We start from the raw sequence: 25082 nt of genomic DNA, 5'->3' as shown, positions 1-25082 counted from the left end.
TTTCAGACTCAGGCTTTCAAACATAAGTTCAGATAAGCGACAGAAATGTAGATTCAAATGTATCTCTCTTTTCAAATAATGGAAATTATAGTTATTTTTTTAAAAATCTATCTTTTTTAATTAATTGATATATATTTCGGCGGATAGTCACCAGAGGAAGACATGATGACGCTATGACAGCTTCCGTCTCTTGTTGCATTCTGGGAGTTTGAGTTTTTTACTCTGATGTCGTTTGTTGTTCTCTATCCAGCCCTAACTACACTTCCCATGGTGCTTTTCGGCCGAGGGCACCATGTGTCGCTGAATGACAGAAGGACATGGAGCCGCCACCTGTGTAGTTGCCGCGTAAACAGCGTTGCGTTGTGCCGGACTCGGCGCGGATGAGTACGTTTACGCACAGAGTACGCGCTGCGGGTGTGGTACGCGCACGGAGTACGTACTCGTACCGCCGCTGCAGCATGAGTAGCGTGGCTGACTCAGAATGACGCTTGAAACAGGGAGGCCAGATCCCCTACTCCGTTTAATGTCCAGAAACGCGGGACGTTTATTCTCTTTGAGTGTATTGATTGTTGTATAACTTAATTTCAGATCCGGGAACTTCACCGAAGCGGCATTTCGGGAAGGTAGGAGCCCCTGCTATGAGCTTTAAATTCCTCCCGCCCTCGTTTTTAATTGTCAGTTTATTTTGTGTAGAATGGAACACATTTTACCATTCTTGCTTCACCAGTACACATGAATAAATGTATTTATATTTTATTTTGATTTATTTATCCTTCCCCAGTACCTTGCCTTATTCACGTGTCCCTTTTTTTATTTGCGGTTGGGATTGGAGAAGGGCTCTCTTTTGCATTGTTGGGACTTTGTTTAAGCATATGCTTTTTTTTTTAATGAAATGTACAAAAGAAAGGAACCTGCAATGCAACCTTCTGAAAAGCATTTTTACTCTGAGCAAGTTGAATTTCCCATAATTCCTTGCAGTTTTAAAAGAAATGTATGACCTGGTAGCCAGTGTTAGCCTCTTCTAGTTTGTGGACAAGTCTTTCTTCCCCTGTAGAACTACACAGAGACTCCGAACTATGACATAACTCACACATAGTAAACAAAAAATTGTGTGGAAGGTAAAATGTTTCATATATATATATATGAGACTTCTCAGGTGTCACCACCTGTCCTGACCCGCAGACGTAGAGCCTGGACCTGGAGACTGGAGCAAGATGCTGAGGATCCTGAGTCCTGGGGCCTGCAGGCCGGCCGTCGCCTTTACCTGGGCGGCAGGTGCCAAGCTTCCCTCCGGTGCCCCCCGGTGGCTGAACACGTCCGCGGCGGCGTCTTCCGCCGCCCCCCGCTCTCCGTCCTCGGGACACGGTGACCCAGGCGACGCCGACCCCCTGCAGGACCGATCCATGGGCCTGGTGCAGAGGTTTAAGAAGACCTTTAAGCAGTACGGGAAGGTTATGATCCCGGTGCACCTGGTGACGTCGACTGTGTGGTTTGGGACCTTCTACTACGCTGCCATGAAGTGAGTGAATCCGACTCTGTCACCTGCAAATGTCATCTGTGGTGTAACATCTAACGGTTTTAATGGGTGGATTTGGCTGGAGTTTTCTGGCTCGGCTGCAGTTCTTGTTCTTGAGGCTGTAAGTAGGTGATTGGCTGATGGTGTTCGGGACGCCGTTCTGCACCTGGTGGCGTGACGTAAGTGGCACAGTGTGGGGGCGGGGCTTCGTTTTCGTGTATATATTTAAATGGATCAGACGTTCCATTTGAAGATAAATACACATATATGAATATTTATATTACCAATTTGAAAACATTGAATCATTTCCTTGCAAAAGATGAAGTGGTCTGCAGGTTTTTGTCCACAGCTTGTGTTGTCATCATTCATTTTTTAGCTGCTTTTCAGTTTGACCTTCAAAAACTCATTTTAAATAATGACAATAAATCACCAATTTCTTATTATGTATAAAGTAAAATATCAGGGTTATGGATCAGAAGGTTGCCGGATCGAGTCCCGAACCGCCAAGGTGCCGACTGAGCAAAAGCACCGTCCCCACACACTGCTCCCCGGGCGCCTGTCATGGCTGCCCACTGCTCACCAAGGGTGATGGGTCAAATACAGAGTATACATGTCGTTGAGTCACCGTGTCACGATTCCATGAATGTGGTCTGACGTTTGCCGTTTTCTTCCTCCTCTCATTCAGGGGTGTGAACCTTGTTCCTTTTCTGGAGTACGTCGGCTTTCCTGACCGCCTGGTCAAGCTGCTGGAAAATTCTCAGAGTGGCTATGCGCTTACTGCTTATGCCATGTACAAGGTGAGGACTGTGGTGGTTCTCCGGCGCGTTTTTACCACTGGCGGTAACAGTGTCTGTGAACTGAGACGTGATTTCTGTTCTTGCCGCAGATCGCTACACCGGCGCGGTACACTGTGACCCTGGGCGGAACGTCGCTGTCGGTGAAGTACCTCAGAAAGCACGGCTACATGTCCACCCCTCCACCCGTCAAGGAGTACCTGCAGGAGAAGATGGAGGAGACCAAGGAGAGGATTTCGGGGAAGATGGAGGAGACCAAGGATCGCTTCTCCGAGCGGATGGAGGAAACCAAGGACAAACTTTCTGAGAAGCTGCAGGAGACCAAAGACAAGGTGTCTTTCCGTAAGAAAACGGAGTAGCTGCAGCCGACTTATGAAGAACCCCAGAACACTCGCACTTGCCCTGCAACTTGTCACTCGTTTTATTTATCATGTAGACTTTATTTATGTAGGAGGGGGGTCATGGCGTTCAGTACAGAGCTACCCACAACCCCCCCAACATCCACCAGGCGCCTAGCTGCAAACTGAATGAACTTTACTTTTACGTCAGCTACTCTGTTCTGGGCTCATTGCTGGTTATCCACCAGTTTGATGCTGTTTGTTGTGCCTCTATAATAAAATGAAGGAGCCATTACACCAAATCAACAGTGTTTATGGGTCAAAATGTTCATTTCTTAAACACAAATCCAAATGCCTGGACCCCACAGTAGCATTTTACCACTGTAAAGATTATGCTTAAAACTACATCGCCACTCATGTGACAAATCATGGCGCAATTGTGCATCGTCCAGTACACGTGATGTACATGATGGACAGATTCGCGGTCGTAAGAATATGAAACGCGTTGGTCCCCGCGGCACGTGTGCGAACTGAAGCGTGGAGGCTGCTCGCATTCCAAGTATCGGACCGTAGTGCGCGCTATTTTGCCATTTGCTGGTACAGTTTGAACTGGCTGTTTACCCCACATCAGGAAAAAAAAATATCTTTAAAAAAAATAAATAAATAAATCCCTAATAATAATCCATAATAATAATCCCTGTAAATAAAAGGACACCACCACATTTATGAAGTTTTTATTTATTTTTTTCCTCTGTCATTTTTGAAGTCGCCATTTTCCTGTAAAATTACTGCAATGATTTCAGACCGCAAACCAATGACATCACAACTGCTTAAATAATAATAATAATAATAATAATAATAAAGGCATAGGAATACTTTCTCCTCAGTCTCTTCCCTCTGGCAGAAATAAAGCAGAAATGTCATGAAGCAGAAATGTTTTGTTCTAAAGTCCCCATCGGACGCCGTACCATGATGAAGGTTGACGATGACGATGGAGGTGGTGGTGATGAAGGCCATTAGTTAGTGCAGCACTCGGGTCATGTGTTCTGGTGTGCTGAGTTCATTTATGCGAGGAATTCAAAAGTACAGGCTGTAGTATTCAGACTTTCCCAAGTCCATCATTCAAGCTTGACAAAAAATTAAATAACAATACATTTATATATTGGAAAACAAAACATGTTGCAAAGGGGGGAAAAAAAAAGGAGAATCTGAGTCAACATGCACTGGGATCACAGGGCTGTGGGCCATTCAGAAACTGGAATAGTTTACACGCATGTACAAAATTGTAAAAAAAAAAAAAAAAAAATTCCTTTAAAATCCCTTTTCTTTTTTTGTTAAAGGCCCAGGTCTGAAGTCAATCTGGACTGATTGGTTCTCGATCATCTGTTCTTTCATTTATTTTTTGTCATAGTCTCAGCGTGATTAATAAAAGTCCAGGCAGTTACAAAAGGGAAAAGAGAGAGAGAAATGTGGAATAAATAAATGGCAGCAAAGCGCTGGGGAAAAAGAAAAAACAAAAAAAAAAAAAAAAAGGTTCTCTGGAAGTTAAAAAAGCAGCAGCAACTGTCTCTTATATCACATAACACATATGCATTAACTAGATAGGAAAAAATAGAAGTCATATTCCCAAATTTATTATGAGACGGTGTTTTGTAGAATCATATTTTTTTGCAAACTTTGTTGTACAAAAAAAAGAAGAAAAAAAAAAAAAAAGACAAAAGCGTAATTTTTGCCGGCATTCACAAAACCTTGATACCGCTGTGTTAAAGTTGTCTTTTTTTTCTTATATCATCTGTACATTTTATATTACAGTATCAACAATGTTCTCTTGTGGTTTTTTTCTTTTTCTACCCATTGGGTAGGATATGTGCATAATATCTTCAAGTTATGTACAGCACCATACAAATAAACGGAGTCCGACTACTGAAAAAGCACCGTTGAAAGTGAGGCACAACGAAGGTGGGGGGGGCTTTTTTTTTTTTTTGTCTTTTGAGTGCAAGTGGGTTCCTATGTCTGTTCAGAACACGACCGGTAGGCACCAGATTTGCTCACCTTATAAAAATTAACAAACAAACATGCAGAACCTCTCTTGGCCATCAATAAACCACAAACACGGTCTGGTTTGTATGGAATGATGGCAGAGGGACGGATAAGAGGAGAAATATATATATATATAAGAATAAAGCCTAGCTCTTGGGTAATAAAGTCGGCAGCGGAGGTGGGGGACGCGAAGAGGGAAGTGGACATGTGACATGTACGGGCCAATCAGCAGCAGCGAATAGCAGCAGCAAAACACTGAAGCAAACCAATCAAACTGCACGCACACAATGAGTGACAGGAAGCATGAAGATCAGAATAATAATAATCGTAACAATAATACAGGCTTTCCTACCAAATGAAATGTGAATGACTAAACACTAAACAATAATAAAAATGATGATAATACAAATATGGCTGTCTTTTCAATGGCAATGCAGAATAAATTTGGTAATTTGAGTAAAACTCAGGCTATGAGTTATGCTTTATTCCTACGGTGGCTTTGCCATTCAAAACAGAAACGAAAGACAGACAAACGGAAAAAAAGAAGAAATAAATACCTCATAGCAAAATAAATACAATAAACTTTCTCTGTGGCCCTTTTCTTTTTGGGATCTTGGGGAACACTGGGAGGGAAATTAAAACAAAACAAACAACAAAAAAAAAAAGCATTCTTTCTGTAAAATTCTTCAGCTGTGTGTCAGGGCAGACCTGGCTTTACCGCCCCCCCTGCATGTGGGACTGTTTCTCCATGTCCTGTTTTGTCTGTAGTCCTGAACCAGTCATAACAATCTTCAGGAAAAAAAAAAAAAAACCTGACAGCATTTCAAAGCAAAGGTCGGCCCATTATTCCAAAATGTATCAGATGCAAAGTGAAATTGTTTTATCTAACGTGGTTTGAAGTTGCGTCCCAGTCCCCCCCCCCCCAAAAAAAAAAAAAAAAAAAAAAAAGAAAGACTATCAGCTGCAACAAAGGGAGCAGGACCGGGATAAACCGAAGTTCGTAAGGCTAATGACTCCGATTGGGGAAAACGGAGGAACCCTCCCTCTAACCCCCAGGCTCTGCAGGCCCGTTTCCCAGGACTCCCCTCGCCCTTGGACCCATGACCACTGTGAGGTGAAGGAGGTATAAAGTGCCGCTTGATAAGATGAGCGCAAATTAATTTCTGTGACGAAAAAGGAATAGAAAAAACATTTTTAAAAAGACTTCATGCCATTGTCACCCGGTCATCAAAGAGAAACACACGCTTGAACATATTAAAGTTTTTTTTTTTGTTTTTTTTTCTTAAACCCTTAAGTGCCATTTTGTGGTTCGCTTGTGGAGATTTCTAGGCTGGATCAGAGTTCTAACATCCTCTCCATTATATTTAAATATATATTAATATAAAAAAAAAGACCTTTTGGGCCAAAGAGAAAAAAAACAAACAAAAAAAAAAGGTAGAATTTTGCCCGTCTCTTAGTGCAACGTAAAATTTTCTTTTTGTCCTGTTACATCGCCGAGGTGTACAGTTTCTAGTTTTGGATGAATCATGGCACTCGAGCGGGAGCACGGTGGGCGTTTTCCGGCGTGTAAAGCGTAGGAAGGGAAGGAGGAGAGGAAATCCGATTACGTCCACGCGGGAAACAGAAAGGCTCGCTCGCCTGTAGGCTTGGTTCCACAGTTCGGCCTGCATGGTGCAAGCCGTGTGAGACACGCAACGCCCACCGGCACCTCCCGTTAGTCCTCACCACAGCGTGTGGGACGTCCCGCGCCTGGCCCTGGCTTCGTCACCGAGCGTCGTTGTGCTTACACCGCTGCCAGTTTGCGAGTGCCCGACTGAGTTCCTGGTTGCTGGGCAGGGGGCGGAGCATTATTGCTGTGCTGGTGGAGGAAAGGGGCGGGGTTAGCGCCCGACTGTGCCATGACCTCGCTGTAAGTCGGCGGCGGACCTTCTGGCCGGTTGCTGGAGGCGCTTTTGCCAGAGTTGCTGCTGGGAGGGCGCGGCCCCCCGCCACCATGAACGTAAACATCCACAAGGTCACTGTCGAAGACTGTCCGGTTGGGTGGGGCGCGCACCGACGCCCGACTCAGCTCCTGCTGCTGTTCAGGATCGCGCAGCTGCAGCGTGCAGGGTCCCTTATATGGCGGTAGCTCCTCGCCGTCCGACAGGCTGATGCTGGGCGGCAAGTCAATGCCCTGTGGCAGGTACGGGTACGTGGGCTGGAACCGCCACGGGTTTTCCCGCTGCTGGAAGGAGGGCGGGTTACAGCGGTCCTGCCCCCGTGGGCCATACATCACCTGAAAACGCGAGGCAGACATTAGAGCTTGAAATTACATTTCTACAGACTCGTAATAGTAACACAACAATAACACAACTAACCTCAGAACTGCCCGGCTGCGTCACCAGACTGTCTGTTGGCCACGAGCAGCCCTCCTGAGAAAGAGGGGAAGAGAAAAGGTCTCAATGCAAGAACCACTCTGATTGGCTGCTAGGTACTCTGTGTAAACGCTCTGATTTGAAACCAGTAGGCTGGTCACAATACTGAAATTTCAAACTCGATACCCATACTATACTTTTTATAGTCCAGGGGGAGGATAAACAAACACAGGAACTTTTATATAGATTTATTTTTAATAAATAAAGAATATTTTTAGAAAATTTAAATAGTAATAAGACTTATATATACACTAATTGAAGAAATAAAAAACACAAAAATTATAAATAGCTAGAAAAATGTTTTTGAGCAAAAAAAAAAAAAAAAAAAAACTGTAGAAGTAAAAAATATATGTGAGTTGTGCAATTACATAATTGCAAAACATGGACAGATTATTTCAACACTTCTGCTAGACAATGGCAATTAAAATATTAATAATACGTTTGAACAACTTTACTTCACTCTCGAAACCGTAATTTGGAGTGATGGTCTTTCAATGCATTGCTAAATTTGTCATGCTGCTCGCTTTGATAGCGGCCACTTTGAAGCGATTTTGTCAAACGGGCTTGTTCACATCTTTTGGCTTTCCGCATTCATCTGGTTGATATCTGACAGTGCTCTTGCTTTTTTAACATCTTCCAGCAAGCTTCGTGCTGCAGAATTAACTCTGGGACTGCTTTCGCTTTTTGTGTCCTCCAGGTAGCCGGGGGGTTGGGCTGCACATTGGAATCCCTTTTGAAAATTTATGTAGTCTTTCGGAGAATTCCACGAACTGGCAGATTTAAAACTGTAATTTAGGTATTGATACCAGTGCCAATTGATATGGAAATTGATACTAATCGATACTAAAATTTAGTATATGATAATCGATTTTTTTACAACATTAGAAAGCAAAAATCCTCAACAAGGTGTCTGAAGTAAAGAGTTTGGGTGAAGTTAAGTGATGTTGTGGTAAAACCCTTTAGCACAGACCAACTCTGGGATTATGTCGAATTGTGGTGCTGACAACTGCAGAGACCCTAAATCATGTGCAGAATACATGTAATCAGAATACAAAACTGACAGACATGTGTATTCTGTCCACATTGGGATGTATAGAATACAATGAATTTGCTTTTCATACTGAAATAGAGGCTTGGACAATGGACAATAATAAATAATATGTTATAATATAATATTTATTGATGTTGATTTATGAATGTGTAAAGAAAAAAACATGCATTTCAAACATGTATTCTAAAAGTTTTCCGTTTTATGGATACTGCTACATATTAATTGTTTTCAATGTTTTCAATATTCAGCCATCACTACTGGCCCTAAAAGTGAAATAATCACTGCAGCCCCATAATGTCAGATGGGACAGGGGTGACAGACAGAAAACTCTGTATGTCCCAGCCAATCCCAGCAGGCTGAAGTCAGTGTCTCGATCGGGCTGCAGACTGGAGGAGGACATTTACAGACACAAAGACACCAAACACACAGAAATGGAGGTGAAAGGTCTGTCACACACACACACACACACACACACACACACACACACCCTCATTAATATACATGAGGGCCTCACTGTCTGATTCCCATGATGCATCACTGTCGGGGGAGCAGACCGGGTGTCTAGACATAGATGACATCCAGCTAGCAGAGTGGCAGGTGTTCCCCACACACACATAGACAAACACACACCGACTAATATAAATATGCAAACGTAAACCACACAGAGAGAGAGAGAGAGAGAGAGACAGACAGACAGACAGACTGACTGACAGAAATCCCACTCACCGGCATGCTGTGGTCTCTGCTCCTGTTCAGGCGGGAGATGAGCGCCCAGGCAGAGAGACGGTAGTGATTCAGCAGGCAGACGATCACAACCACCATCACAGTCATCACCACAATAACAATGACTATCTGAACAAAGGCCAGTTCAGCTGTGGAGAGAGAGAGAGAGAGAGAGAGATGAATAAACATTGTAAAATCACGTTTAAAACACTCATTAATTATTCATTCCTTCGCTGCTCAGCGCCAGCCACCAGGGGGCGGAAGAAGTGCCACCCGGCACTGCGCTCCGTCCCTCCCAGGCCTGAATGATGTAACTGGCTAATCCACAAGAATGCAGTCAGCACGCCACTTCGAACGTCTGCGGTCCCGAGCGCTCTCAGGGCCGGACGGAGACGTGGCCGGGTCAAAGATGGGTCAGGTGACTTGGGCTTTGGCCAAAAAACGCCACGGACCTCACCTGCATTTCATAAGCAGCGCTTACATCATAGGTCAGGACTATTTCTGTCTGGAGCAGGGTTTGCCTGGCCCTCGACACGCCCCGCCCGTCCTCTCCCAGACGGTTTCCAGTCAGGTCCATTCCTCACCTTTTTTTTTTTTTTATCCCTGCCTGTGATAAAAAGTGTGTTGGACGGGTGGGGTCGACATGTTTATACACACACACACACACACACACACTCAACTGTGAGAGGACCCTTTGTATTGGGACTGAGGGCATGGAGAGGACAGAATGCGCTACACACACACACACACACTGCTACTGAGGGACAGAACACTGGATTGCCACCCACTCTCCAACTGAAGTTCCAGATTCCGCCAGTTCACACCAGGCACCAAAGCGAGAGCGGCAGACGCACCCCGGAGTTAACCCAGTGCTGCACATAATCCCAATCTGCACACACTAACCGGATTACGCCCGGGACCAATCCGGGGGCCGGGCTGTTACTGGGGAGACAGTGAAAAATGGTGATTTAAAAAAAAAATGTATTAAGGGATTTTTTTGACTGCTCTATGTAATGCCATATAAAAGTTCTCCTCATATTTATAAGTCATATTATACTATTATAAGGGCTAATGGTCATTGCTTTCATAAACACATACAGTAAAGAAATTAAAAATAGTACATATCTGTCTCTTTCATAACTCCATGTAAATACATAGAACCAGATCATCCCAGATCAACATCCTTTTATCTATTCTTGTAGAATACAAATGAAAATTCAATGCACACTCTAAATATTAATCAAGACAGAGGTTATGCTGTGATGTTCATTGTGTGCAACATTAATTGTATTAATCTGCAGAAAGGCATGTATTTTTACAAAACGACCATCATGCATGTTCGTGCAAACACACAAGTTATTTCATTGAACATTTATCCCAGCATTCATTGCTGATGGTGGGTCCTCTACAGCTGGTCAAGCTCAGCCACACAGACCCTTCTGTTGCGCTAAACCAGTTAAAACCAGTCGGGATGTGACATTTATCCCATGTGGCCCAGTCCTACCAGGACCCACGAGGAACTGTAATCCCGGTCATGGAAACCTAGGACCCCCCTCCCTGTGTGTCCTGACCAGACTGCGGCCAGAGCTTCCGCACCCTACTCTGATCTGATCAGAACACTGTGTTCTCGGAGCGAGACAGACGGGCTGTGGGTGTGTTGCGCGTCTCCCTGTGGCGTGATGTCATCTGCGAGAACCCCGAGTCCAAAAACCGAACTCGGACCGGCCCGCTGCTCAGCTACCGAGCAGTCATATCAGGGGAGGGTGGAGTCACGTTAGTTCTCGGGGAGATCAGACGGGTCAATCCCCTTTCAGACGAGCGCTCCGGCAGCGGCTGTTGCCGGGGCGACCGATCAGACCAACTTTCCCCAGCGCGGGTGGGCCGGCAGGCGGTTACGTAAGCCCCTCGGACTCCTGCGTCTCTGTTTGTGTTTTAATGAGGCGTCTGCTGCGGAGCTTCATTTCCTGTTTCCTGCCCCGTGTCTCGCGCCGTGCTGCAGAGCAGACGGAAAACAGCTGCACTCTCACGATCCGGGCAGGGAGAGGGGGGATGTGTGTTTCCTGAGTGCCAACACACCAGCCTTCCGACCCAGTGTGTGTGTGTGTGTGTGTGTGTGTGTGTGTGTGTGAGAAAGTGTGAATATACGTAAGACAGACACAATGGTGAGGATGAAGATGATTGGTCTCCAGTTTCCAAGGCGACTTCCTTGTTGGCATGATGCCTCAGTGCCCCCCAGGGGTGCTTCCAGATCTGTCTGGATCCACCCCCTCCACTGACCACACCCCTTACAGCCCCTAAACCAATGACCAAACAACAGAGCTTCCTCAGTCGCTATGACAACAGCACCAACCAGACTTGGTGGAGCGGATCTGCATGAGCTTCACACTCACACACACACACTGTGGGTTTTGTGGGTTGGGTCAGCTGATGAACTAAAGCCAGACAGTAAACTGGTAACCTGCACGGCTTTGCGGGAATCTGCTGCTTGCCAGGCAGTGTGGGGATAACCTCAACACCCCCACTGCTGCAGGACACCCACCAGACAAGCGCTCTGGAGCCAGGCGGGGTCCTGTTCTGCAGACAGACGTGAGCGAGTGTTGAAGCAGTTGCTACTCCACCTGTAACCTCACATAACTTCCTAATTAAAGAGACCCCCCACCCCCTCATGCAGGTGATGAGGTGTCTGGACGTCCACTTTTTAATTATTTAACCTGCTGGGCAGACAGAGGGGATAAGCCTGAAACGGCCCAGACACCACCTGCCAGCAGAGACTTAAACTCTCGCCCACCCCACCGTGCTTTATTACTGACACTGTACAGTGCTAAAGTAGCCCCCCCCCAGGCCACCAGTACCATCCTACAGTAGCCCTCCATCAAACAATAGTCCTACCATAGCTCCCCAAACCACCAATAGTCCTACAGTAGCCCCCCAAATATACCATTACTGCCTGACATTAGTAGTGTGAGGATAGTCTAGTTCTGTAGTACTCCTACTATGACTGTTCTACAGTATTCACCTCAACCACACACAGTCCTAGAGTAACCCTCAGCTACCACTCAGAGAATATTACTATAGTACGACTCATGTTCCCAAATTACCAGTACCATGAAACAGTGCTCCCAAACCAGCAATAAGGTATCCCGCCAAGCCCACAGTAAAGTAACTGTAGTATTATAGTACGACAGGGGCCTATAGTTCCACTAGCAGTATAGTACTGCGTGTTTGGGAGGGTACAGCAGCACTATACTGGTAGTGTAACTATATGCCCCTGTAGTACTACAATACTACAGTCAGACTGTACTGTGGGTTTGGCTGGGTACTGCATTACTACACTGTGGTATTATAGGACTACAATGGCCTATAGTTCCACTACCAGTATAGTGCTGCTGTACCCTCCCATTTACAGCATTTATCAGACGCCCTTACATTTACATTTATGGCATTTATCAGACGCCCTTATCCAGAGCGACTTACAATCACTAGATACAGGGGACAGTCCCCCTGGAGCAACTCAGGGTTAAGTGTCTTGCTCAGGGACACAATGGTAGTAAGCGGGGTTTGAACCCGGGTCTTCTGGTTCATAGGCGAGTGTGTTACCCACTAGGCTACTACAACCCGCCCTTATCCAGAGCGACTTACAATCAGTTACAGGGACAGTCCCCCTGGAGCAACTTAGGGTTAAGTGTCTTGCTCTGGGACACAATGGTAGTAAGTGGGATTTGAACCCGGGTTTTCTGGTTCATAGGCGAGTGTGTTACCCACTAGCACCAGCCGTATAGCAGTCAGCCAACCATGGGTTCCATCCTAGAGTAGAAAGGAACATTGCAGAGTGTTCTACAATACCACGTGTTCAATGATAACAAGAATGCAGGGTGCCGATAGCGCATCACTACAGTCTTCATCATTACTGGCCGATATTGGATTTTTCAACATTTATTAACATGCTAATTATGGATAAAATCAAACTAAGTAAAACAGGGCACATTTTCCCAGTCTTCATATGTTGACATTATGTTCTTTATACTGTTCATGACATTTTTTTTGCATGTGTTCACTCACATTCTTGGCCAATAAACGCAATTCTGGTTCTAATTTTACCTACAAAGTGACTGCGTTTTAATCCTTTCGGTTACATGACCACATCTTGAGCACATTGTTGGAGCGTTTTCATTTAATGTTCTGCCCTTCATGTCCGGTTCTGCCCTGTTCCACGGTGAAACGACTGAATGACGCGCTCACTCATGACTCACCTCACTATCAGACACGGTGGATACAGTAATGAAAACATGAATGTTCAAAATCTCTCTCTCTCACACACACACACACACACACACACACACACACACAGGACATTCTGTCCACCAGACAGCTTATTTTTTTCTGTATAAGGACTGATGCTGAAAAAAGACGCAACAAACTCCACCCACTAACCTGAAACGTGGGGTAAAAAGTCAGCTGACTAAGCACACAGAACATTTATTCCTAGAACATAGAATTATTTATTTTATTTTATTTTAAATGTTGAAATATCATAATACAACCTCACGATCTGTTCATGGTTCCTGCTTTTTGGAGAACACACATTGTTTTCAGAACCCAAAACACACACACCATCTGACCCCATCCCCTTCAATGACAATCCCACTTTGAGGGTCAGGGTCACAACACACACACACACACACACACACACACACACACAGAAAAACAGGCGTGTCAGACTGTGTAGATAAATAAATAAATAAACAGATATATGGGCAGATAAATAAATAGATAGATAAAATGAATTCACACATTAACCTACTGAACACACATCTGAAACTGGAATAACAAACAAAAGCACACACAAAACAAAAAAGGAACAAGGAACAAGAGCCTGACCTCTGACCTCCAGAAGACGGCAGTGGGGGGCTGGGTTGGTTCAGCCCATGCGTGTCTGATGAGGGCAGCGTATGCGTGTGTGTTACCAGACGCATCGATAACATCATGTCTCTGTTGTGTCTACAGTCTGAAAGGAATCTCAGACACTCCCACTGGAGTCTTTTAGCACAAAGAGCCCAAACACACACACAACTGTATATCTATATGTCTCCGTCTCATACATACACACACAGAGAGCTCTATCTCCACATCTGCAAAGCAAGTTTTGTCTGGCCCTTTCATTCTTGCCAACACACACACACACACCTGCATACACATCTGTATATACTGAGTCAACACAGAGCGACTCCTCACAACCGACCCTGAGTACATGACTGTTCTAATAAATGTCACTTCTCAGATCTCCAGTCAACATCTGGCAGTTAGCAGCACTGGCACTATGATGATAAAAAAACGAAAAAAAAACTAATAAGCAGTAAAACACTGGTTTTAAAATGTTTGATCATCTTGAGCAACACATCATGAAACATCATTAAATGACTGGTGGTAGTAGCCTGGGTAAGACCACAAAGTCACAGGTTCAAATCCCACTTAGTACCATTATGGAGAGGTGATTTTGGTGAAACTTTCACCAAAACGTTCACGTCGAATATAATTATTAAAGAGCCTCCGGCCTGCAGTGCATCACTGGATTATTTATGTGAACGTGTAGCGCCTGATTGATGTTGCAGTCTAATTTGAAAATCAGTCTAGTCAAATAAAGACAGAATTCAAGACACACAGTGGAGTGTGTGTGAGCGTCTGTGTGTGTGTCTGTCGTATAATTAGTGTGTGTGTTTATGCATGCATGATGCATAATAAGAGTCTAGAAAATGCGTCTGATTTCTCAAGGTCTCTGGCGCAAGACGACCCATCATAAGCACAAAAGGGCACAACTAATAAACACACACACAGTGACATCCCCCATCCCATGGGGACCGTATATCAGTCCCCGAGGGACGGGGGAAGGGTTCAGACTGGGACAGACACAAAGGACGTGGGACCAGCCGTGAGCCCTGAAACGGGACCCCGTCCCCCCAGCCAGGGTCTCAGCTGTCACCCCTGATGACCCCTGAACCTGGCCCAACCCCCCAAAAAGAGCGCACTCACACACACCCACCACCACCTTCCAAAACAAAAGCAACCCCCCCCCCCCCCCCCCCCCCCCCCCCCCCCAAAGTGCAGCAAGGCTCCCGGTGATGTCCAAACAGCAAAATTTGGTCTGGAGGTGAAGAGTAACTGATACAGCAAACAAACACACACACACACACACACACACACACACACACACACACTGCAGGGTCATATATCCAAACACAGTTCCCTCAATGATGCCTTTACACAGACTAAAAGGAGTGTGTGTGCACACATATAAAATATATAATCTTACTTATAATCTTTATACTGGTCACATTCGAACCGAAATTCCAATAGTCGCCAACAACTATGACAAAGTGAAACTGGTGAGATTTGGTTGATCTGGCCGTCTGGTCAGCTCGCTTTTGTCGCTTTTTGCAGCAAACATGCAGCAGACCCCTCCAAAATACCGGGTCCGGACGTACGAGATGCGGTCGTATTCAGTGCTGGGCCTGACGACCGGTGGAAAATCCAAAAGGTGCCAATCGGACGATCGGCGCGGATTCCGCTGGCGTTCTGTTACAAACAAGACGCGCGCTGCGGCGCCAAACACGCCACCCAATATCCCGATCCTTTATTCTGCTGTCGGCAGAATGCACTTCACTGGAGGGTGTGTGCGTGCATTTCCAGGTACTAAACCTTCAAGATTAAGGATACTCTACAAACTGACAAAAAATAAATAAATAAAAAACACACCCCTGACACACACACACACACACACACACACACACACACACACACACAGAAGAAGAAGAGCTGACCGACATTCAACTACTTTTAGAACAGACTGTTTACTAAACAGCACCAGACATGGAGTACCCTGAGTGTGTATATTTTGTGTCTGGCCTGTAAGGGGTGTGTGTGTGTGTGTGTGTGTGTGTGGTTAAAAGTGATAAAATTATTTGCTGTGTCATTCACCTCCCAATGCCAGGGGCGTGGGCCAAGCGGCAGCCCTGCAGCAGCAGACAGACAGGGATGAGCTACCTCACCTACACACACACACACACACACACACACACCAGCACTGCAGCACCAATCTGAAAAAGATGCATCATTATTTACACGTGTTACAATATAAAATGGGTTAAAATGCCGGTGTAGGCTCTGCATGTGTGTTGTGTTTTATTTCTGATTATTGGAACTGACATATTAATATCGCAAATTACAGTTAATTATGTAAGAATCATGTCCCGATAACCGTTGAATTCCAGCTGGATCTATTCAACTGAATTTTGGAGCTACCCAAAGCATCACAGCACCGAGGTCACGTCACTAGGCGATCTCTGGCGGCAAAACGCCACACCAGCCACGATAATGATGATATCACGATGAAGCCGATATGCTACATGATTGCTGTCCAGTCTAGAAATGTGATTGTGCAGCCGCTTCCGCTTCATAATAAAAATGACTGATGTCTGACTGCCCCATACAAATTCATCCCGGGCCACGAAGGACTGTGCTGCCATATTTTGTCCCATCCGCTTATTATTGCTCACTATTATGCACTTAGCTAGGGCTGATCATGTGGTGTAGGAAATGTACTTTTTGCATAATTTTCATTAGATAAAACGAACCCGGGTTCAGATTCCTTGTTCAGTTCCTCCTGCAGCACAAATGGGCAAAATCCGGACCTCCGGCTGCCAAATGTGGCCCTCAGGCAGATGGATCCTTTCCCCACACATTATGCATGCGCTTCAGGTCCTTTTTTTTTTTTTTTTTTTTTGCCTTCTACTGTGGAGTTACTGTCAAAATTGACTTTTTACAAAAAATTTCCTAAAAATACTTGTTGGAATAAAATCTGGTCAGAGCTGAACGGGCTGCAGTTTTATGAAGCCAAAAATGTTCTAAAAGTTTCAGACGGTTTTAAGCCCGTCTCTGCTGCCCCACCCAAAAAAAAAAAAAAAAAAGACCAAACGGAGACCGAGGTCGTTTTAAAATAATACTAATAATAATAAAAAATAAAGTGAGAGAGAGAGAGAGAGAGAGAGAGAGAGAGATTTGCAGGAAGCTTCGGTGGAAATAAAAGCCGGATGTTTGACACGCGAGGCTGATCTCATACGACTGCGCCACGGATTTATGCAACCCCCAAAAATATATATATAAAATGCAGAAATAAAATTAAAAAAAAAAAAAAAAAAAGACCCAGAAACGCTCCGATCGTGAAGCTAAAAACTGAACCGGCGACAACGTACCGCTGTTACCACGGATACAGGGTATCCTGGAAAACGCGCACCGACACACAGACAGACAGACAGGCCGCCGGCGCGACACTCACATATATCCATCCCCTGAGGCTGGGATCCGCAGCAGTCGCAGGAGCAAAGGACATTGGCGCTGCCCGGGACCGAGGCGTTTCGCATGGGCTCCGGGGGTAGCGGGGCTCCGGGGTGGAGCCGCCGGCCGCGGCCCAACACGCAGCGGGCAGAAGAGATCCGGCGCTGGCGCTGTCGCTCACGCCATTCCGCCTCCCGGAGGCTCGACGGTTCCCTGCGTCGGAGAGACTCCCCGCATCACCGCCTCCCTTCATTCAGAATAACGAGGCGCCGCGGCGCGGTGGCGGGTGGGGGCAGGACCTCCTCCTCTTCCTCCTCCCCCCGACTCCGAAAACAGGGCAGCTCCGGCCAGACGGGGGTGGGATGGGATGGAAACAGACTCGCGGCGGAGACTGGTGGTGACAATGGCGCTGAAAGAGGGGCTGGTCAAGCCGGTGGGGGCGTTTAGGATTACACACACACACACACACACACACGCACTCGTTTAGTGCCAGCCGCGACCAATCAAGGCCGCCACTGAAAAGCCTGACCTTGGTCTGACCCGCAGTCTAGCGGATATTCAGCAGATGCGGCGGACCCCCAACAAGCCACCCCTCCTCTCCAACACACACACACACACACACACACACACACACACACACACACACACGCAGCGCCTATAAATAACCGGGTCAGTCTGGGGGAACGAGTCCGGCTGAAGGGGGGACAGGAGCCCCGGTGTAGAGCTACATCTGCAGTGCGCAAAGAAAAAAAAAAAAAACACGCTCCTGCACAACCCGCACCCTAATAAATCACCCTAATATTTCATTTCAGGACGTTTCGTGCACGGAGTCAGAGGAACACGCGAGTTCATCGCGAACTCGAAGAGCAAAACTTGAGCCGAGGTGCTATAAATACATTTTTTAAGGAGGAGGGAAGAGTTTGGTGGGTTTGCAACACATTTTGCGATGAGTACGAACGAAGGTGATGCCGCGTCCCTCCGCGCCAGACAGACCCGGATGGTGTAGGGTAAGGGAGGGGGCTCCCGTCACCAGACAGCCCCCCCCGACATTTTTTCACATAGTCGGGATCGGGCCCCTTCCCCGGAGACTGTCCGGCTGGGTCTCGTGAGAAACTCTTCCGGTGCGCCAGCGCCCTCCAGCGGCGCACAAGCGCACTGCGCCCGAAAAAAAAAAAAGGCTTCACCACCTCCATCTTATTTTCTTATCCCACCTCAGACAGTGGAAGGAGAACATCCAATACATTCATATTGGACCCATCTTCCATCATGGACACCTGCGTCTGGATCCTGCGGTCCCACTGTCAGGGTCGGCATGTGATTCATTAGCGGGGTCATCTCCATGGAGACAGACCTGTATAGTCTTTCCTGTCTAACTACCATATCTCTCATGCCTATTTTGTACTTAACTCTGTTCCATGGAAAAAAAAAAAAAAAGTTTCTGCAGAATCAATTGGACGTTCCTAACAGGTGAAAATAATGCAGAGTACACACACGCTTACAGGAATGAAAAAATGCCAACCTGGCAACGTTCCAGGGGTTTTCAGAGTGTCAACTCTGACAAACACCTGCACTGATGACTCTGTATCGTACTCGGCAGATGCGGACCGACACACACACCTGCTGTGTGACCAGAGCCCCCCACAAACTGACACCAATTTCTGGGGTTCCTGTCTATTACGGACTAGAGGAAAGATTTAATCCGTGTGATACGTGCCTGATATTTCCTCTGACGACGGGATACTGTAACTTCCGTCGCTGGCCTACAAAGCCAAACATGGGGTATCACCATTCTACCTCACAGCCCATATTACACCTCGCAGTACCCTCCAGTCCTGCTCGCCTGGTCCCTCCACCGCTGAAGGTATGAGGAAGACACTCATCTAGACTCTTCTCTGTGGTGGTAGAATTAACTTTTTTCCGATAGTCATCTTAAGACTTTACGCTTTAGTGAATACGTAGACTAACTCGTAACTTTCTAATAGTCTGACTTACGCAAGAAAAACCACAGTCGTGGCAAAAAGTTTTGAGAATGACAATCATTCACAAAGTTTGCTGCTTCCGTTTTTATTACGGCAACTTGCATATACTCCAGAATGTTCTGAAGAGCGATCAGTTGAACTGCAAAGTGCCATAAAATTGAATTTAATCCCAAAAAACATTTCCACTGCACTTCAGCCCTGCCACAAAACGACCTGCTGAGATCATTTCAGCGGTCCTCTCATTAACACAAGTGAGAGTGTTGACGAGCACGAGGCAGGAGATCGTTCTGTCATGCTGGTTGGGTTAGAATTGCAGACTGGATGCTTTAAAAAGAGGGGGTGCTTGAAATCATTGTTCCTGCTCTGTTAACCATGGTTACCTGCAAGGAAACACGAGCGGTCATCATTGCGAAGGGCTTCGCAGGCAAGAATGTACCTAAATCATCAAAAGCTTCAAGGAGAGAAGTTCAAGTGCTGGTAAGAAAGCTTCAGGGTGACCAATTTGATTGAGCTGCAGGATCGGGGCGCCACCAGTGCAGAGTTTGCTCAGGAATGGGAGAAGGCAGGTGTGAGTGCATCTGCACACACAGTGATGCGAAGACTGTTGGAGGATGATCTGGTGTCAAGAAGGGCAGCACGAAGCCACTTCTCTCCAAGAAAACAATCAAGGACAGACTGATATTCTGTAAAAATGACAGGGATTGGACTGCTGAGGACTGGGGTAAAGTCGTTTTCAATCATGAAGCCCCTTTCCAGATGTTTGGTGCATCTGGAAAAATGATTGTCCTGAGAAGAAAAGGTGAGCGCTACCAGCAGTCCTGTCTCGTGCCAACAGTAAAGCATCCTCAGACCATTCATGTGTGGGGCTTCTTCTCATCCTAGGCAGTGGGCTCACTCCCTGGTACCAAAAAAATCCTCAAACAGCGACCTCTCCAAAACATCCGAGGACAGTCTGGTGAAAAACAATGCCTTTTCCAGCATGATGGAGAACCGTGCCATAAGACCAAAGTGAGAACTAAGTGGCTCGGGGAACCAGACCTTAATCCAATCGAGAACTTGTGGTCAACCCTCAAGAGGCGGGTGGACAAACAAAAACCCACAAATTCTGACAAACTCCAAGCACTGATTATGGAGGAACGAAAGTGCAGTGATTGTGATACACTGCAGCACAGCACACGGTGACACGCAACGAAATGTGTCCCTTGGTGAGCAGTGGGCAGCCATGAGAGGCGCCCAGGGACCCAAAACCTTCTGATTACGGGGCCGCTTCCTTAACCGCTAGGCCACCACTGCCCCGGGTCACCATCAGTCAGGACTTGCATGCGTATGTGGAGTTGGACAATAGAGCTTGTGCCCCTAATGAAAACCAAACCTTTGAGGATGGACCCTGGTTTTATAAGATCTTCTTCATGACAACAGGCGTCTCAGACACATATACACACACACCTGCAGTGCAGACACATACACACACACAAGGCGCAGTCTCCTCTAAGATCTCACCAATTGCCGCAGTTCTGCCAAAAACGTTGTAGTTCATTTTTTTACACAGTTTCACTTTGTTCATTGCTAATATTTTTTAAAGGAAAGTTGCAGCGAGTGAGTCGCCGCCGTCTTTTCTGGGCTGTGCCTGGGGCTCATGAATAAAATATTGATATGGAATATATATCTCGATAAATCAATAATTGGTCTAACCCTGGCTGCTACGCTCACGTCGAAGCAGAACCTGAACCCAACCCGGTCCTGGAGGTCAGGGACCCCGACGCATCCGATTCTGCAAACCCGTCCGCCTGAGCCGGCGAGTGGCCAACGCCCCAGAGAACGTTCATTTCCTGTTTTCATCGAGGAACCGCGTTCATTTCCCGTCTGTGTCGCCGCATGTCTGTCTCCCTCCCTCCCTCTCGACACTCTGCGGCATCGCCGTCTCGCGTGCATCCTGTGTGTTCACTGACCTACCTGCAGACAACACACACACACACACACACACACTCTTGCTCTCCTATGAGTGCTACCTTATTAACCCCAGTGTGTGAGAGAAGGTGTTGGTCATTTTTACGGTCTGTCAATTTTACTCCACCCATCATTCTGACCGTCACCTTCTGACTGTGTAAGTGCATGACTAGAGACTCAGACATACATATACACACACACACACACACACACACACAATCTCAGAACCAAGTCATAAGACAGCGGTGGGCGTGCTGAAGGAAAGCAGCACAATCAAGCGTTTTTATTTAGGAACAGATAAAACGTTATTCCAGCCACCGCCTCCCGCGCACCTCGCCGCCTGCACCCCGGCCTTCGCCGCCACCGGCCCCGGAGTCGAGATGCAAACAAGCAGGCAAACACTGGACCATCCTGCTGGACTTTCTTAGTTGTGATATACTGCAGCACAGCACAGGGTGGCACAACGAAATGTGTCCTCTGCATTTAACCATCACCCTTGGTGAGCAGTGGGCAGTCATGACAGGCGCCCGGGGAGCAGTGTACCTTGATCAAGGGGACCGCAGCGGCAACCTTCTGATTTCCTTACCCGCTAGGCCGCCACTGCCCCGCCAGTGTACTGTAGGGCCACGACCTCTGGCTGGGGATTCGTTGAATTCACAGGATGATCAAAAATGTTCATGCTTTGTACATTATGGCTTTTCGTGCTGTCTGTGGGTGGCAGATTGGCTCCGCCCCCATTACGCACAGTAGCGCACTTCCTAGTGCACCATGGTGGAGGTTGTGAAGGTAGTTTGCAGAATGAAATTTAACGTAATTTTATCCAATGCAATTTAATCCGCACATATTTATATAGATTTTTAGACGACTCACTGAGCACGGTTACCCGCCCCTTGACCTCCTAATCATAACATTACAGAGGGTAGTGACTGTGGCCTGCGCATGCATTGTTCAAGACTTGCAAGTCTTCCAGTTCCTTATTACATCCAAATTATACACAGATACACACACTTCCTCAATTCTCGCAGTTTCCTGCACTCAGCGGTCACTGGCCGGCAGCGGACGAAGCGCTTCGCACAGGGTTTATTTTATCTCTCCTCATCCCCGCAGCACAAACAAACATGTAGTGGAGGTCTGAGGAGCGGACGAGACTAAACACGGGTCTGTTTATGTCTGCCGAGTCAGGAAACACTTCAGAGGATGAGCCGCAGAACATTGTCCGTCGCTCGGTCGGTCCGCCCGGCCCCTCCTCCGTCTTGCATTTGGAGGCGGGGCCGTCCGCTCCGCGAGCCCCCAGTCTCGCCCAGCGTCTAGACGCTATTCATGATCCATCTGTCTGGTGGCCCGGGAGGACGGAAGGCCTAATTGCAGGAGGAATATTTTCTCCTGCCCCCGTAACCCCGGCGCGCCGCGAGAACGTTCCTCCATCGCCTGACGCTCCAGCCTCGACATGCAGGTGCCTGGTGCAGAGAAGGGCCCAAACAGGGTCTGGATGTTTTACGTTCCAGCTTTGCTATAGCAGTGCGAACCATGTTCAGGAAAAGGATCAGGGAGAGAGAAAGGAACCAAAAAAAAAAAAAAAAAAAAAAAAAACCCTTCCTGCAGGGATGTCTGAAGATGAAACACGCAGGGACAGCTATAAAATATATAAATAAATAAAATAATAGTCGTTTGTGCAGTAAACATTTCTCTCCGGGTCCTAAAAACATCAAAAGCCACAAATTATGCAGTCCTGGAACATTCGCCCTCGCATCTGCGCATCAATGTTCCACACACAGAACAGGAAACAATCATTACGTGGCAGCCGCCGTGAAACATTCCAGAACAGAAAAAAATTAAATAAAAAATACATCAGAATGGAACAGAACTATGATGGACTCTAAAAGTGCAGCAAATAAATTAGATGCTGAGCAATCTGAGCTTAACCTTTAACCTCTTTGTCTCTACATACATATACATAGCCTAGTGGATAACACACTCGCCTGTGAACCAGAAGACCCAGGTTCAAATCCCACTTACTACTATTGTGTCCCTGAGCAAGACACTTAACCCTAAGTTTCTCTAGGGGGACTGTCCCTGTAACTACTGATTGTAGGTCGCTCTGTATAAGGGTGTCTGGTAAATGCTGTAAATGTAAAACGTTTTTATGTTCAGGTAACCTTTTTCCCCCTGTATAGGGTGGATTACACGTACCGCCATGTGAACCTTGGCACAATTATGCAATGGGGTCTAGAAAATACAACAGAGAAAGCGAAGAGGAGAAGAGAGGGAGCGTATTTCCAAATAAGCACCTGCAAAAGTGCCACCCAAACCCCACAGACAGGGTGACTTCACGTGAGCGGAGAACCGAGAGGAAAGGCGAAATGGCTGCAAGAGCTACACAGTGTCACATCCTGATGTGCGACGTCATTTCTATTTCTATAGCAGCCATCCCGGGTCCACTATTAGGGCCCTATGATTTCCGCAATGCAGAAAACGGACTGAATTGCGGAATTCTACAAACAAAACGGAACCTGCTATAAAACACGGAATTGTGTATAATTGCCGTTTCTGGCCGCTGCAGCCAGCGATGGGCTGGCAGCGTTTAGGCTTGGCTCGCCGGGAACATTGATGTCCTCAAAAATGTATGGAATTTGACTCTTAGTGCGAAGTTTAGAGCGGAACAATAGCAAAGCTATTTTTCGGAAAAGAACAACTCTTTTGGACGAACATATGTGACGACCACTTATAGTCAGTAACACGTATCAGAAACAGAGAAAAGAAGCAAACTAGCACAAGCCCATCACGCCAGCAAACAACCGGTCATGGTTCCAATGTTTATTTACGTTTTTTATGTTAAGGTCAAACATGAAGCACTTATTTTACAAAAAGAAGAATGTGTAAAATTGTGAAATAGTTATTTGCATGAAATGCACATTACTTACATGTAAATGTTTTTTTTTTTTTTTTTTTTAAAGCAAAAAGTAAATGCCCAAGTACTTTGTTGAACAGTGATTAAGTGTTATTTGTCATAATTGCAGGTTATTTAAAGTGAAGTGATTGTCACATGTGATACACAGCAGCACAGCACACGGTGCACACAGTGAAATTCGTCCTCTGCATTTATACCATCACCCTGAGTGAGCAGTAGGCACCATGACAGGCGCCCAGGGAGCAGTGTGTGTGGATGGCGCTTTGCTCAGTGGCACCTCAGTGGCACCTTGGCGGATCGGGATTTGAACCTGCAACCTTTTGATTACGGGGCTGCTTCATTAACCGCTAGGCCACCACTTTTTTGATCCATCCACTCCATAATCACATATGGCCATACATTATTAGTTGAATTTCAACACCAATATACCTTCAACACAAGCTGCAGATCACATGATCAGAGGAAACCAAGTCTTACTAACACAGTATGACAAAATTTACCATTTTGATGGTCAAGTTTTCTATGACATTTCAAGGACAAAATGGTAAGTGGGGTTACTACACTAGGCTACTACCATCCTGCTGTCATTTGTTAAATCATATGGAATGATAACCTGGAATTTGTTTTTTTGTTTCGGTCCCAAAATATCAGCAAACAAAAGACATTTACGCAGCGCATCACTATTCCACACGAAGCTCCAACAGGTTGGTTTTTTGCTACGACTACTAAATCATGGTGCGAAAAGAAAAAAGAAAAGGGCGTGGGCGCCTTGACAAAGGAGGAAGGAACGACTCACTCTGAAGGGTGGGGTGAGAGGGTGTGGGAGGCGGAGTCACGGTGGGGCAGTGCTCCTCATCGCTGTTGTCTCCGCAGTTATTCAGCTGATCGCAGATCAGAGACACCAGCTCCAGACACTCACCGTTGGAGCAGCGGAATTTACACTCTGAGAAAGAAGAGGGAGAGAAACAAACACATACCAGACAGGTTAAGTAACGCCGGTGCAAACAGCCGCCGCCACCGCAGAAACTACCAATCACGGCTTCA

The 25082-nt window shown here is 46.4% G+C and overlaps 2 protein-coding genes across 5 annotated transcripts in view; one reads left to right on the top strand and one right to left on the bottom strand.

The window, feature by feature from the left end:
* Nucleotides 1–277: 277 nt before the first annotated feature.
* On the top strand, nt 278–2950 carry fam210aa (family with sequence similarity 210 member Aa). Of its 2 annotated transcripts, none has more exons than XM_028964028.1 (5): nt 278–432; nt 589–623; nt 1183–1519; nt 2202–2313; nt 2403–2950. In XM_028964028.1, the coding sequence occupies exons 3-5, from the start codon at nt 1215–1217 to the stop codon at nt 2667–2669; spliced, it is 684 nt and encodes a 227-aa protein (XP_028819861.1). In that variant the 5' UTR covers nt 278–432; nt 589–623; nt 1183–1214; the 3' UTR covers nt 2670–2950. The 2 variants fall into 2 exon arrangements, with proteins under 2 accessions (XP_028819861.1, XP_028819863.1); XM_028964030.1 differs by having other exon boundaries at nt 281–384.
* Nucleotides 2951–5652: 2702 nt separating this feature from the next.
* ldlrad4a (low density lipoprotein receptor class A domain containing 4a) overlaps nt 5653–25082 on the bottom strand; it is a 32017-nt gene continuing 12587 nt past the window's right edge. For 2 of the 3 annotated variants that reach the window (XM_028964790.1, XM_028964791.1), the window contains 5 exons: nt 24835–24981; nt 17206–17625; nt 8880–9025; nt 7046–7099; nt 5653–6963 (listed from right to left, as the gene is read on the bottom strand). In XM_028964790.1, the coding sequence (XP_028820623.1) occupies nt 6472–6963; nt 7046–7099; nt 8880–9025; nt 17206–17290 (777 nt within the window). In that variant the 5' untranslated portion in view covers nt 17291–17625; nt 24835–24981 and the 3' untranslated portion in view covers nt 5653–6471. The remainder of the gene's footprint in view (nt 6964–7045; nt 7100–8879; nt 9026–17205; nt 17626–24834; nt 24982–25082) is intronic. The other variant, XM_028964789.1, reaches the window with a different exon arrangement.

The sequence above is a fragment of the Denticeps clupeoides genome, chromosome 20, assembly GCF_900700375.1.
Source record: "Denticeps clupeoides chromosome 20, fDenClu1.1, whole genome shotgun sequence".
NCBI lineage: Eukaryota > Metazoa > Chordata > Actinopteri > Clupeiformes > Denticipitidae > Denticeps > Denticeps clupeoides.
The sequence above is the reverse complement of the archived record's forward strand: the minus strand, read 5'-3'. Positions and strand labels throughout refer to the sequence as shown.